This window comes from Tarenaya hassleriana, unplaced genomic scaffold (assembly GCF_000463585.1).
Source record: "Tarenaya hassleriana unplaced genomic scaffold, ASM46358v1 Cleome8, whole genome shotgun sequence".
Classification (NCBI taxonomy): domain Eukaryota; kingdom Viridiplantae; phylum Streptophyta; class Magnoliopsida; order Brassicales; family Cleomaceae; genus Tarenaya; species Tarenaya hassleriana.
Window position 1 is genome coordinate 4,673,299 of NW_010970490.1, and position 14,712 is coordinate 4,688,010.

A 14,712-nucleotide genomic window follows, 5' to 3' on the forward strand; every position below is an offset into this window, starting at 1 on the left:
TTCTGGAGGAAGCCCGTTGGAATAAAAACTTAGATAATGAAATTAAAAAAATGTGGAATAATTTAGAGACATCTATTGTGTACTACGTAGAAATAGAATCGTGATATTTCTTCATTCGGGCCCCACCATGTGTGTCTACCAATCAGCGCGCCGCACGTGGGGCCCTCGGTCTGCAACATTATTTAGGGGTGAATAATTATACCTACTACAATTTTAAACGTCATTACAATTTCAAACGGTAGTATAATAGTATTGGTTAGTATATCAGGGGTTTTTTTTTTTATTCTTTTACATTTTTTTCATAAAATATTTATCTTTTTAATTTTTAATAATCCAGTTTTAAAATTAATATCAAATTGTTTATCAATTCAAACATAATTTTGAATATAATTATATATCTCTGATTCGATTTCAAACATATATTATTGTTTCTAATGTATATGTGGTACAATAGTTTGGCTTGCAAGTTGTAGAACTCCATTTCTATTTGATTTGGATATTAAAATAGGCAAAAAAAAAACAATTTTTAGTTTTTTTTTTCTTTCAAATTACATCCTAAATACTAAAAAACAAATTACAATATAAAACAATTTTATTTTGTAGAGAAATCTTGGTCGTTTAATTGGGTTTGTGGGTTGGGAGCAAACCGTAGGCGGGCCTAATTCTTCATAACCCGCCCATAAATAATGATAGAGGCAATTTAATTAATATACTTTTCGTGGATCATATTCATACGAACCCATTGGTCCATTACCATTATTATTCCAACGTCGGTCCAATGTGATTTTACCTAGTTTGTTTATTATTTATTATTATTATTTGAATTGTAAATCAAGAGAAAACAACTACAAATCGTCTGAAAATTGAACTAATTTCGGGTTTCATTTCTCTCCACCCCGCCGTCGAACTTAATAACATAACATAATGTTCCTGCTTGTGTTTTTCAAAATGGAGTCGTGGCATCACTTATTATATATATATATATATATATATATATATATATATATAAGAAATATTAAGACGAGCAGAGAGATACAAATTCTGCAGGGAGGATAGATTAACAGACAAAATTTATGATTATTTTTCTAATCAATATCGCTATTATTAATAATATTATAACGCCTCATCATTCACAATTATATATATATATATATATATAGTTCAAAAGCTTTATTTCGTGTTCGGTTCCTCCAATTTCATCTCCTCGGATCTGCATTCGCTGCTACAAAAGGCTCTCTCCCCCCTGCAACCCAAATCATGTCATTAATTTAATTTCCTTCTTAACAAATTAATTAATTTGTTTAACACATTAAATATTTGCTTGGGTCCCACCAACCTGTACATGAAAATGTCTTCGCGAGGTCCAAGATTCTTCTTGCAGTTGCAACATGTACTCAGAAAATGGTCCGGCGAGCAATGACCCGACCCGTTTTCGCTTTCCGGGTCGAGGATCCGGAAGTAAACGACGTCGGATTGGCTCTCCACGATCAAGTTTTCGAAGATATGGATCGTTCTCGGGTTGGGTCCGTGGCACGTGACGCACGTGTAGTCCTCCGACGACAACATCTCGCTCGCCGAGAGATGATGACCCGTGAACATCCGGGCCGGGTCATGACCCGTCCGGTTAATCGAGCTCGGCTGAGAATTGTTGTTCGTCGACGTTTTGATCCCGGGGATTTGGATCCGGAGCTGCGACCCGAATACGATTGTCCGGGATCCGGGTCGGGTCAAACCGGGTTCGGGTTTATCTTCGTCGAGGAGAGAATCGATGACGATGGCGAGACCGATGGGTTCCGGGTCGGGTTTGCGGGTTATCGGGTTTTTAGCAACGGAGAAGGGTTTTGGGTCGAGAGTGGATGTTGGACTGTCGACGGCGTCGTTTTCGGTGGTGAAGCTCTTGAAGCTGCCGAAGGCAGTAAAGAGCCTTGGAAACGACGTCGCTTTGCTCTGTTTACCGCTCGGATCCGCCATTAAAGCTTGCTTGCTTCTCGATCTCTTCCTCAGCATAATTCACTGCAACACAAACAAATACGCCGATACATACATGTATATATAAATATTCAGAAACACCCAACAAAGAAAAAAATGGAACTTGTGACTGATTTGGTAAACGAACATGCAAAACAATTTAAAAAGAACCAACCTTTAGGATCAGAAAGAGGATCTCTTTAGCTGAATTCAGAGACGGTATAAGAACAAAGATGTCATCTTCCATGTTTGCAGATCTTTTCTGTTGTTTCCATGGCCGAGAAAAAATAAAGCATCCAAATAGAAAGTAAGGGGGGGAAAAAAGCCAAACAGAAGTAAAGACGAAAACTTTTCTTCTTTCCCTCCCGACTTTCTCGCACTTTCTCGCCAACTTTCTCAGAGAAAAAAAAAACGATTTCTCTGCAGGTGAAAGATCTACAAGGAAAAATAAAACTAAGCGAAATGATCCGTTTTCCTGTTTTCAAAGCTTTAGGGTTATAATTTCAAAATCTAAACACTTGAGAAATCGCCGTGAATCTGCAGGGCACAAAGGCGTGTGTGCATACAGTATACTACATATGCATGCATGCATGTGTGCGTGTGTGTGTATATATATATATAGAGAGATTATGAGGAAGTACAAAGAGAAATCAGTGGGTGAAGAAATCCGCAACAAAACCACTAAGGCATTTTTAGCTTTAGCAGTGGAACTTCCCAAAATTCCTTTTTCTTTTTTTGTTTTTTTCTTTATTTATTAATTTGCTTTTTCGTATGCGAGAGAGAACCACTCATGTCGTTTTCTACTGACTCTCCTTATCTCTCTTCTCTTTTTTATAAGGTAAAACCCCTAAAAAATTTCCAACTTGCAAAAATATATATAAATAAATCTTCAATTTGAAAAACTGTCATTCAATCCCCAAATTTGTAATTTATCACTGAATAAAACCTCGAACTTGCAAATTATTGTTCTAATAAACCTTTGATCAGTTTGACCACAATTTCAAACGATCGGAAATCTATGTATTGACGGATTGCTGATGTCATTTTTTAAATTAAAATTGATAACGTGTATAACGTGACATCAACAATCCGTTAATACGTGAATTTCTGATCGTCTGAAATTGTGGTCAAACCGGTTAAAGGTTTATTACAGTAATAATTTGTAAGTTCGAGGTTTTATTCAATGACAAGTTACAAATTCAGAGATTGAATGATAGTTTTTCAAGTTGAAGGTTTATTTATATATATTTTTGTAAGTTGGAGTTTTTTAGGAGTTTTATCCTTTTAATAATATATTTTTTTCATTTTATCTTTTGAAAATATTTTTGGAAGTTTTCCTCTTTTCATTTTACAAATTTCATAAAAGGGGCATGTGACAAATTGAATTTTGAATTTACTCGTGTCTAAATATAGATTTCTGGTTAATGGTTTTTACCTTTCGCGGTGAATTCGGTGACTTCAATATATTTCAGTAAACAGTAATTTTTCCAAAACTACATCTTATTACGTGAAAAATTTTATATGAACTTGCCAACGTGACTGTATATCGTATGTTGTTTGGACACATGCATCTATTATTTTTTTTTTGTAACGTGAATCTACGGTGTTTGATAGCGTGAACATTCAATTAATTATAATATATAATACAATATAATATGGCAGAAGCAATATTTTATTTGAAAGATCTTGTTTTGTATTTTCATACATCATCATCATAATATATAATTTTTTAATTTCCTTTAAATATTTTTTATGAAGGTAACAGGTTCTTTTGTTGATGTGGTGGACTTGGTCGAAATGGAATGAGATTCGCTTTACCCCAGTAGTCATATTTCGAAACATTTTTCATCATCATAATGACCTCTCTCTCTCTCCATCCAAATTCCAATATATATATATATATATATATATGAATCCATGCAAATCCCAATATATTAATTATTAATTGTAAAGGTGAATCATCTTATTTTCGGAACCGAACCGAACCGAACCGAACTTTAAAAATCCCGAAAAACTGAATATTTTTAAAGAAAATCTATCATTTTTTTAATAAAATCCGAAACCGAACCGAACCGAATACAATAAAAAACCCGATTGGTATCTATTTTTGTAAAACCGAAAGAACCGAATCGATTCATTCTGTCCCGAACCCAAACCGTTTCCCGAAACGTCCACCCCTAATCTTATTAATCAAAAACTCAAGAAAATATATTAATGATTGTCTTTCCATTAAATCAAACCAAAGTATAATTAGCTTTATGGAAATTTGGCCACGACTCTGTGCGAGGAAACCATTGGTCGGATCGTGCAATCGTGACCGTCCGTTGCAAAAGGCCCATCTTTCATATCTCGTCAGTTTGGGCCCATGTCGTGTCGGAAGTGGGCCCAACGTGAAAATACCTTTTTACGTGGTCCCCGATTTTCACTCACATCAATAAGAAATAAATAGTAACAGTAAATAATACTACACTAGTACTCCACCCTCTGCCACTCACTGATTTTATGGTTTATTAATTTTGATATATAATATATTATACTATATTTTTTTCTTGACTTGATATTTAATTTGAGTTAATCTAGTAAAAAAATCAATTAAAAAATCACGGTGAAAATTATTATTATTTGATTAAACTCATTTTATTTTGATGTCTTTATATTTTAAATTTTAATATCCTTCACTCTTTTTTATTTAATCAATAAATTTACTATGACTTCGATATAACTATATATTTTAAATAATCGGAAAAACCCATGTCGATATCCTATTAAAACGGAGATTCAAACCTGGTTAAAAAGAAAGCTTCACTGCATTCCATACAACCAACCAATCTTGAATTTTAATACTTTTTTCTAGAATGAATTATAGATAAAATTATAGAGTTACCCTACCTAAAACATAAGTATGTGTATATTATATTATATATATATATATATATATATATATCACATTTCAAAATGCTTGTACTACAACTTTGACAAATCTATTTTAGAGATCATAATGTATTAATATGGATAGATGATATAATTTTTTTTGTCTATTCAACGTGAAAAATGTGTTAAAATCTAATGTGTGTATATATAGTATTCATATTGAATCGAAGTGTGGGATTTGAAGAATCAAAATTTATTTTTGAGGATAAAGAAATGGGAAAAATAAACATAAAATAAAATAAAATAATGAGATATAAGTGAGTGAGTGGGTGGCAGAAGAGAGATCTTTTGATGACACCATGAGTGCTGTTCAATACGCATGCGTGCTCTCAATTGTCTACAGTTTTTTCTCTATTTCTTTTTATCTTTTTTTTTTTAATTTCCATCCAAGATATATATATTTTCGAGATGGAAAAAAATTGTTTATATTTTATTAGGTTAGTTAACTATCAGAGAAAATTCAAAAAACACTGATATTTTCAATTTTTACAAAATAAAAATTAAATTTTATTTTTTATCAAATAAAACCTCAAAATTATTTTTCAATAAAAAAATAAATCTGAGCTTTACAATCTTTATCATTTTAAACTTATTACCGACGTGACGTACCGATATCGTGATATGTAAATGATGAAAAATATCAAATACAAGTGTTGACTTTCCATGTAGGATGTCGAAACGTTACGTCAACAATATGTTTAAAAATAATAAAGATTATAAAGTTCGGGTTTATTTTTTATTAAAAATAAAATTGGGGTTTTATTTGATATAAAAAAACAAAATTTATGTTTTATTTTGTGAAATTTAAAAAATTCAGGATTTTTTTTGGAATTTTCTCTTAACTATATATTAAAATGGTATTATATAAAAAATATATTTACTTTGCTATTTTGACTTCAACATATACTATTTTCCATATGTGATCATGTGACCGAAAATATAGGATGATCATATTTTGATATTATTGATTATAACGTCAAATTTATGATGATCAAACTAATTCATTATATTCATACCTTATATATTTTACTAATCATTTGATTAAAACATCATAAATTTAATACTATGAGCAACATAATCAATATGTGAGCATACTATATTTCGGGTCATATTGGTTATAGAGTCACAGTTAGAAAAGAGTATGTAATGAAGTCAAACTAATAAAGTAAGAATATTTTTATAATACCACTGCTAAAATTGTGTATAAAATAATATTTTATTTTATATTCATTTCCAATAGAATTAACTAGATTTAAAATTTTATATGCAGTCCAATTTTTATATTAAACTATAAACGTGAACGAGTCATTGGATAAGCAATCTGATTACTGTTTATATAATTTTGAAAAATTTTAAAACTATTTAGTATGGTTAATCTTTTGTAGTTAAAGTTAAATCATATTTTGATAATATAGTAGATCGTTTATCGAAAGATGCGACTAATTAAATACTTTACATGTATTTTTCAACAAAGAAATCAATTCCTAATGACTAATATTACTTTCTGATAGGAGGAAAGTTATTATAGGTTCATTTGTGAGAGAAGAGTAGGGTGTCAAATACAATTGGAATGGACCGGGCCGAGGGTTTTGGATTTTAGATTGACGGATTTGATTTTTTTCGAGTCTCTATAATCAGACCGGAGCCCAACCCTATAGATTTTGGACTTGGATCGATCGGGTCAGGTTGGATCGGACTAATTAGTTCAAAATTCTTTGTAGAATTATTTTTTTATTAAGAAAATTTTTTAAAAAATTTTAAAAAAAATTATTGGGTTTTCGGATTTTTTTCGGATCAAAATCCATTATTTTTCGGAATAGACCGGGCCGAACTACGGCACCTCGAACCTAAATTGACACTCCTAGAGAAGATGCTCAAATACATAAGATAACTGACATATATATGAGTCTATGTGTGAGTGTGATCAAGTGTGTGAGATATAATCTGTATAACTTGAATGATATATATATATGTGTGTGTGTGTGTGTTCATATTTACAAATCTGCCATGACATTTCCCAAGAATCTGACCAGATTGTAAGTGTCCACTGCTCACCGAAGCCCCCACAAGACGAATCTTTGGGGAGAGGAGCGTCGCAAAGTGCATACATATATATATATATATATATATAATATACATATAATGTAATATTTTGTATTTCAATGGATATATATATATATGTATATATATATATATATATGCTTTAGTTTCTTTTTATTTTTCTTACAAAACAATCCGGAAGAATGTACTTGATGAATCTAATGTACATATTGTAATATCGTTGTTATTTTATGTTAAGTTGAAACCTATCCAAATTATAACTATAAATTTCAATTTCTGATTTTCAATTCCCATAACAACAAATCTTTATATATAAAATACATGATTTTAGTACAAAAGTTGCAAAGCTTTGGAATGTAAAAATTACTTGATATGTTTTACATCCACAATTCATAATTACCCGGAAAAAAATATTGAAAAATGGGAATATTAGCATAGTAATCAAAGTGTGGTAGATGGGCTCAATTGGGCCTAAGTTTTAAATGTTGGGCCTTACCTAAACAAATCGTAATGTTTAGTTATCTAAATCCAACTATATATAATGTAGAATGAGATGTAATATTGATAAAAATAATGAACATATATAACTTTTTTATATAAAAGTTCAACGGAAATATAGAATGATCACAACTTAATAATTAATTTAGTTAATAATTGAAGCAATCTATAACCGAATCTAATATAAAACTAAATGGCTATGATTTCTATAAAATCAATAAAATAGAATTCGAATCGAAAAAAAATAAATGATTTTTTTTTAAAATGGGTATTTTATAAATAATAATCCAATCGAACTAAACGGATATAAAACTGAATCAAACGGAATATTTATAAGTTTTTTAATGAAATAACCGAATCGAACCAAAACCAAACCGGACACTCCTAACCAACCATATAAACCACAGTTTTTTTTTTTTTATCAACCACGAAGCCTCTGAATTATGTTCAATTTTTTTCAATAATGCAATCAGAAAGAAAGTTTTATTGCGAAAGGTAAAGAGAGACAAAACAAAGCTCTCTCCATCAATACAAAACAAATATCAACCCTAAAAGCAGAGGGGATTTATAGAGAGTAAAAGGAATGCAATCACTAGGCCGAGAAGACTGCAACGAGGGAAGCTGCAGAGAGGAAGGCGAGGAGAGAGAAGGAGAGCTTGACAGAGCTTCCACCAGATGATGAACCTTCTCCTCCTTCCGCTGATGGAACAGTCTTTGATCCATTTCCAGGTCCTGCATCAATTCATTTCAATATATATGAACATACGTTGATATATATATATACCAGTGTTCTTTGTTCTTCTATCTGTTCTAGTCATTTACCTGAAGCGTTTGGTGATTCTGCAGGAGAATCAGCTAGAGTACCACCTGCAAAATCTAACGTGTAAGATTGCAGGAAATCGAACTGGAACAATGACATATACATATACATACATAATACATATATATGGAGTATTAATTCTCACCATTGCAGGAGCTGAGAGGAGGGGTTTGAACATTACAAGCTCTGGGCAGACCCAGAGCCAGTGTCTGGTTAACGTTGAACCCCTGAAGCTGCGAGCCACCGCCGGTCAGGACCTGACACAAACACTCGGGCGAAGACCCGACCACGTTAGCCAACTGGCTGCAACACTGCCGAGAAGGGCTCGAGGAGTTTCCAGTGATGTAGTTCAGACATGGCGACAAGCTGATCAGAACGCTGGTGCAACTCGAAGACTGGGCAGAGACCATCGACGAGCACATGATCATGGCCAAAACCGTAAAAACCGCGAAACCCGCTTCCATCTTCATGTTTTCTTGGAAGTTCCGAGAATGCAGGAATGGATGAGCTAACTGTTTTGTTTTGTTGGGTTCTGAGTTTTGATTGGATTTGGTGTCTGAGAATCTATCGATGGGTTTTATATCTAAATGAGGAGGAAGAGAAGGGTGACCAGTTCTTTCCTACTTTTTTCATATGAAACTGCGTGTTCTTGTGATCTGTTCAAACACGTTTCAGTTCAGACACGAAGACTTCTGGAATGACTTCGATTGCGTTTGTTTTGGTTCGGTGGTCATGATGTCGGTTTAGGTCGGTCAACTACTTGATTTTTTTTTTAAAAATGTATTTTTTTTGGAAGCGTGTTAATTGTTTCTTTTGGTAGTAGGTTTGTTTTTTTTTATATGAGAATTTTTTTAAATGAGTAGTAGGTTTGTTTTTCAAATATTAAAATGTTAAAAGTTTCATACCAAAAAAAAAATGTTAAAAGTTTGAGACTTTGCTTTTGTTGGAGAAAAAAAAAAGCTTACTTTGAACATTCTCTTTTACAATTCCGATATTCTAGATTCATTTATTTTCTGTGTTTTTTCTACGTTGAAAATCCTTTTGAATTGCATGGTTTGATTTCTTTTCCCTTTTTTCGTTATTAACGTGTTAAGGAAATGATAATTATCTATATGCTCAAAAACCCACATATTCGTTACGTAGTATCTTCAAATGTCCTTATGAAATCCATTATATGAATATGAAATAAAACTATAATATTGTTAGATCTTTTTAGTACAGGTAACCAGATGCTTATTTATGGTTTCTGAATAAAACATAATAAAACTAACCTTCAACAATTATGAACTCACTGAAATTATTTTATACCATATTTTAAACTTCTGTTTCATTGTCATTTATGATTTCAAAGAACAAAAACAATTGTAACATAACTAACAACCAATCATTTACAATTTCGTAAGCACTTCAAAACTTTTTTCAATATTGACATCTGCATATTTTTCAAACACAAATTTCAACTTTTTTCAATATCACAAACTAGAAACAACCACAATTTCAAAGATCAATAACAAGTGTTCATAGTTTTCCCATTCGAGAGTTTCCAATACAAAAGTTCCAAAAAAAAAAAAAAAAAGCCAAAAGCAGCAGAGTGAACATAATAACGTCTAATAAATCCAAACATCTTAAGACTTGGAACTTATAACTTAGACAGCTGCGGTAGAGACATCCTTAACAGACTGACGCCAAGCATACTCGCGAGCTCCTGTCTGGTCGACGATCTTTATCACAAAGTTTGGAGGCGCGACCACCAGCCTTGACCGGATTTCTAGTATGCACTTATCGACCAGCTCGATGGCTTCTTCCAGGGTCATGTCGCTCCGAAAGTGCCTGTCCATTGTGGAGAGCGAGAAGTAGGAGCCGTACCCGAATGCTCCCTTGTCAACCTTGTGAAGGGTTGCGATGTAATCGATGTAGTAGAGTGATGGGCCCGTCTCCTTGTCGTACCCAGCCAACAGTATGTTCACGAAATACGGATTCTGAGCAAACAGAAAAGGAGGAAAACAAAAAGATTAAAGTGAGATAATGAAAAAACTAATGTTGTAACAAAAGTGGCAGAAATGCAGCAGTAGCTAATACCTGTAATTTATGACTATTTTCACAGTTCAGAGCAATGGCATGGTGTGTATGTTAAACTCTTTGAAAAGAGGAAGATACCAAACTGAACAAAACCAAGATGCATCGAGATTCTAAGAAAATGGAGAAACACACAATGCAAAATCGTTTGACTTTAAATGGCTCAAAATGGAACTCCCCTGACCGCTATAGAGGTTTCATTTAGCTTAAAACAATCAGTTGGTGTCTTGATGATGCCTAATGCGACACTGAAGCAAAATAATTAGCTAATAACTTTGGCTTGTTTACAAAGTTGCCCTTTTGCACAAAGCTATAAGGCTGATCCCATACTTCACAGCACACTAGGGGCTTCCAATATCAAATCCCCCCTTTTTACTATATCTCAAAGACAGTTTGCATTTTCTACCTAACACTGACTATAATGGCTTGAGGTTAAACCAAACAGCAGAACATTATTCCTTCGGTGAAACAGATTGAATTCAATAACTCAAGATAGCTATACGAGTCTCCAAACACTTAAAGTCCTGAACTTTATACCTCTATACATAACAGGAAGTGAATTCAAAGACGCCATGGATGGGTCTAAGCACAACAAACACATTTACTAACATTTAAAAAGAAGAAGAAAAAACTCCTCACACTGTCAAAACTGCAGTGTGAGAACATAACATTTCAATTCACTGAATGAGAATCCTCAATCCAGCCAAGGAAGTTAAGCAAGAAATCAGTGCCACAATTTCACCATATCCAACAATTTCTTACTGATACATTTGGCATAGGTATAAAGAAAATCTAATTCCCAATTCTCACAAAACTACCCAAGACCAAAACCACATACCCCAAAACTTCAATCGAAAAGCAAAGCGGTGATAGGCAAAACCCCAAAGTAAAACCCTAGAAATGGTGCTAAAGAAAAATAACTAACCTTCCTCAAAGCGGTGGCGAGCTCTCCGCGAGTGAAATTCGCGGCGGCGGCGGTGGTCAGAGGGATTCCATTTCGGAACTGATACAACGCCACATTCTTCTGTATATACTCCGTAAATTGAACCCTAAAAACCCCAAAATACAAAACAGTCAGCACACTGAATCACCGCCGAAAAACAGGTCTAGAGAAAGCGGCGAAAGGAATTTACCGGTCACCAGGCTCTCCACTGGCGGCGATGAGCTTATGAGAGTCTAGTTTCATGATCTTGTCCTCGTTGTTCTTATGGACGAGGATGCTGTGAACGGCAGATGTATCGGCCACAACGATGGCGAACCCGTTCCCAACGAGACCAAACACGCACTCCATCTTCTGTCTCTGTTACAGATCTGTCCTAGATTTTTCCTGCCTTCGAACCTCTCCTCTTCGATTTCGCTTCTGATTTGTTCTCCGACGACAATGAAGAAATCACGAGGCGACTTGACGAACAAGAAGTGTTTTTTTTTATTCCTTTTGCTTTTTGCTCTCTCCATGAGAAATGGCAATCCAGTAATTATGGGACGTAGTAAGGGGCGATTTCGTCATATCGTCCAAGAGATGGGCTTAAAGCAAAGCGAAATGGGCCTGTGTAAAATTCACAAACACCTCGCTTCGTAGTGGGGCCCAGTATTTTAAATTATTAGATTTTCCTCCCCTATATTTTACTTTGTTATAGTTAAAACCCATTGGCTTTTTGTATCATCGTGTTATATAATATTATAAAATACGTTAGAGATAGCAATACAATAACAATAAAACAAATCGTGAAACGGGAGTTATGAGAGTAGATTTCAGTTTTTGGTTTGGGTATATCAAATTCAATCAGATATAGTTTTCGACCAAATTACAACAATTGTTTCATCGGGTAGTGTCCGATTTCTTTAATTCTCTAATTAATATATACATTAATATATTTGCATGCTTTTGTGTTTTCATTACGTATTAAATACGCTCGGAAGGAGAAAATCCAAAGTCTCGTACATTGTTACGTTCGGAGGGAGAAAGTTCGAAGCCTGGATTGAGTTCGGTTCGATTACTATTAGGATCGTATATCCTGCATATTAGGAAGTTGTCGTTTGGGAGATTATATTTAGTAGCTAGGTTTAACTTCATGATGTTGTATATAAACGAATGTAGATGTCTAATAAAGACAAGCCGTATTCTTCAAACTCTACAATTCGGTACGTGACATGGTATCATATCATGAGCCACCACCACCGTTTTGAAATTCTGACAAAAAAACTTAGACCCAAAATCCGACATTTTTCGAATGAGTTCAGATCGGACTTCGTGCCTAAATTATCGCCTCTAGTTAATTAGTAAGGTTCAACATTTGGTTTAATATCTAAAACTAAATTAAATAAATATATATACTTATAATCCAGTTTAAAATCGAATTATATATAGCATTTTAAATTTAATTAATCCATTCAATGTAAAAAAAAACAAGTGTTTTTGTAAAATAGATCAAAAGGAATAAATATAACTTTTAAATAATTAACTTTAAAAATTATATAAAATTACACGTAACCGACTTACTTTCCAATCTTGATTATTTGAATTAAAACAAAGTAAACCAGTAGAGTTCGAAGCCTCCTCTTCTGTTAGAGGCTTCCCCGTCACGGACACAGATAACCTGAATAAAATTTTCAAGTACTTTAACTCTATACAAATTAAAACTCTACGTAATTATCGAAAACTAATAGAATATCAAAATCTAAAAAAAGTATAATCAAACTTTGATATCATGACAATATTTTCTGAACAATACCTTATATATTAATTATTGATAATTGAATAGACAACGTAATCTCTTTCGCTAGAATACCCTAATTCATATTCTAATACCATCAAGCAAGAGTGGGCTTTATGGTATTTTTCCCGAACCAAAAATTTTCGTATTTTTTTCCAAATCGTATCGTTCAAAATTTCTGAAAGGTTTATAGAACCGAATTTTTCGGATCCAAACCGAATCAAATTTTATAAAATTCTCGAAAAATCGAATTTTTTTTAAGAAAATCTAAATTTTCTTAACAAAAACCGAAACTGAACTATATTGAAACCGAACCGAACAATATATGATACAAATTTTAGAATACCGAATAAACCGTTCCAGAACCGAACCGCTAAAATTCCGACTGAATCCCGAAACGTCCATCCCTGCCATAAAGAATAGTTAAACCTAAACTAAATAAGAAGTGTAACAATATCTAAACTCTTTCTAAATAGAAAATAGAAATTTCTCAAAAACTTATCTTTAACACTTAAAAAAAATCGATCTTAATAAAACTAATTAAAAGATGTTCTCCATTTCGAATTTGAAGATTTTAAGTTTGTTAATTTTTCCGGTGAAATTAGAAGTAAGCACGACTATTTTAGGTTTCAATTTGGTTATATTTGAATTCAATTATTTCAGTTATAAAAAAACTATAATCATTTAGTGTAGTTCGATTCGGTTCCTTTCAGATTCGTATTTTTATTGATAAAAATTCATATATATATTTTATAAAATCGATTATTTTTTTATTTTGTTAGTTTCGATTATAGTTTTTTCGGATTTTAAAAAGTCGTAATCATTCGGATGTTATGTTTGGTTCAGTTAGGTTAGTAACCGAAATGGACATCCCTAATTAGGAAGACGATGTGATGTGGTGGCTCGGAGATAAATACACCGTTATCTATGTCGTTTTTTTTGTAAAATGTGAATATATTAATCAGTAAGGAACAGTTTTAAGTACACTCCAGTTGAGTAACCATAAAAAAAAGACAGAACCTCACGACAACAACTTTAAAAAAAAACTAAAGAACAAAAGGACAACCACACACACAGGTATATGAACCATGTACAGAAAAAAAAAAACGAGTGATTATGAAATTTGCTCCCATTCTTGAAATGTATTAAATACGCACGAAAAGAGAGAAAATCATAAAAGTGTACTTTAGAACAAATTAAATTAGATATGATTTTCTACCAAATTACAGAATTTGCTTTCCACTGAATTGTTTCATCGGTCGGGTCGGGTCGGGTCACGCCCCTGGGTTTTGGAAAAATTCGGGCGGGTTTCCGTCCGATTTCTTTAATTCTCTAACACACTTATCTTATAAAGAACCCTAGAATCCTTCAAAGTGGCTTGTGACATCAAAAAAGGTGATTTTTCTTTTTCTTTTTTACTTTTCGCTCTCGATTACTCTATGACACTCCTCTCCGTAGATCGAAGTCCATGTTTTTTGCTTCAGTTTCTGGGTCTTTCTGTGATTGCGATTTTCGGTTGAAAAATCGAATCTTTTCATAAGAGGAATTCACCACGCAAGGTCGCCAAATTGATTCTGGTTTCTTCGCCTCTTTTCTTGAAAACAAGATGTGTTTGGATCGGGTGTCTTTGGGGGGGGGGGGGTT

General features: G+C 33.1%; 4 protein-coding genes across 5 annotated transcripts in view; 1 reads left to right on the forward strand and 3 right to left on the reverse strand.

The window, feature by feature from the left end:
• Positions 1-1,029: 1,029 nt before the first annotated feature.
• LOC104803039 (protein MARD1-like) lies at positions 1,030-2,669 on the reverse strand. Its single transcript, XM_010526909.2, has 3 exons — positions 2,144-2,669; positions 1,337-2,013; positions 1,030-1,243 (listed from the first exon to the last, which is right to left on the reverse strand). Exons 2-3 carry the CDS (start codon positions 2,005-2,007, stop codon positions 1,171-1,173), a joined length of 744 nt encoding a protein of 247 aa, XP_010525211.1. The 5' UTR covers positions 2,008-2,013; positions 2,144-2,669; the 3' UTR covers positions 1,030-1,170.
• Positions 2,670-7,899: 5,230 nt separating this feature from the next.
• Positions 7,900-9,054, reverse strand: LOC104803040 (non-specific lipid-transfer protein-like protein At2g13820). Its single transcript, XM_010526910.2, has 3 exons — positions 8,424-9,054; positions 8,281-8,325; positions 7,900-8,190 (listed from the first exon to the last, which is right to left on the reverse strand). Exons 1-3 carry the CDS (start codon positions 8,746-8,748, stop codon positions 8,051-8,053), a joined length of 510 nt encoding a protein of 169 aa, XP_010525212.1. The 5' UTR covers positions 8,749-9,054; the 3' UTR covers positions 7,900-8,050.
• A 694-nt stretch (positions 9,055-9,748) lies between these two features.
• On the reverse strand, positions 9,749-11,794 carry LOC104803041 (proteasome subunit beta type-2-A). Its single transcript, XM_010526911.2, has 3 exons — positions 11,488-11,794; positions 11,280-11,403; positions 9,749-10,257 (listed from the first exon to the last, which is right to left on the reverse strand). The coding sequence occupies exons 1-3, from the start codon at positions 11,643-11,645 to the stop codon at positions 9,925-9,927; spliced, it is 615 nt and encodes a 204-aa protein (XP_010525213.1). The 5' UTR covers positions 11,646-11,794; the 3' UTR covers positions 9,749-9,924.
• A 2,610-nt stretch (positions 11,795-14,404) lies between these two features.
• LOC104803042 (protein RDM1-like) overlaps positions 14,405-14,712 on the forward strand; it is a 2,052-nt gene continuing 1,744 nt past the window's right edge. The window contains exon 1 of one of the 2 annotated variants that reach the window (XM_010526914.2): positions 14,405-14,463. The gene's annotated coding sequence lies outside the window, so the exon portion shown is untranslated. The other variant, XM_010526913.1, reaches the window with a different exon arrangement.

Bases quoted from the DNA above. Each gene is read 5' to 3' on its own strand.
- LOC104803039 (XM_010526909.2), bottom strand. From the start codon at position 2,007: ATGCTGAGGAAGAGATCGAGAAGCAAGCAAGCTTTAATGGCGGATCCG. The intron at 1,244-1,336 runs GTTGGTGGGACC...TTTGGGTTGCAG, and splicing joins GAAGACATTTTCATGTACAG to GGGGGAGAGAGCCTTTTGTA.
- LOC104803040 (XM_010526910.2), bottom strand. From the start codon at position 8,748: ATGAAGATGGAAGCGGGTTTCGCGGTTTTTACGGTTTTGGCCATGATC. The intron at 8,326-8,423 runs GTGAGAATTAAT...TAGATTTTGCAG, and splicing joins TCCTCTCAGCTCCTGCAATG to GTGGTACTCTAGCTGATTCT. The intron at 8,191-8,280 runs GTAAATGACTAG...GAATTGATGCAG, and splicing joins AGAATCACCAAACGCTTCAG to GACCTGGAAATGGATCAAAG.
- LOC104803041 (XM_010526911.2), bottom strand. From the start codon at position 11,645: ATGGAGTGCGTGTTTGGTCTCGTTGGGAACGGGTTCGCCATCGTTGTG. The intron at 11,404-11,487 runs GTAAATTCCTTT...TGGGGTTTTTAG, and splicing joins AGTGGAGAGCCTGGTGACCG to GGTTCAATTTACGGAGTATA. The intron at 10,258-11,279 runs GTTAGTTATTTT...CTGTTTGCTCAG, and splicing joins TCGCCACCGCTTTGAGGAAG to AATCCGTATTTCGTGAACAT.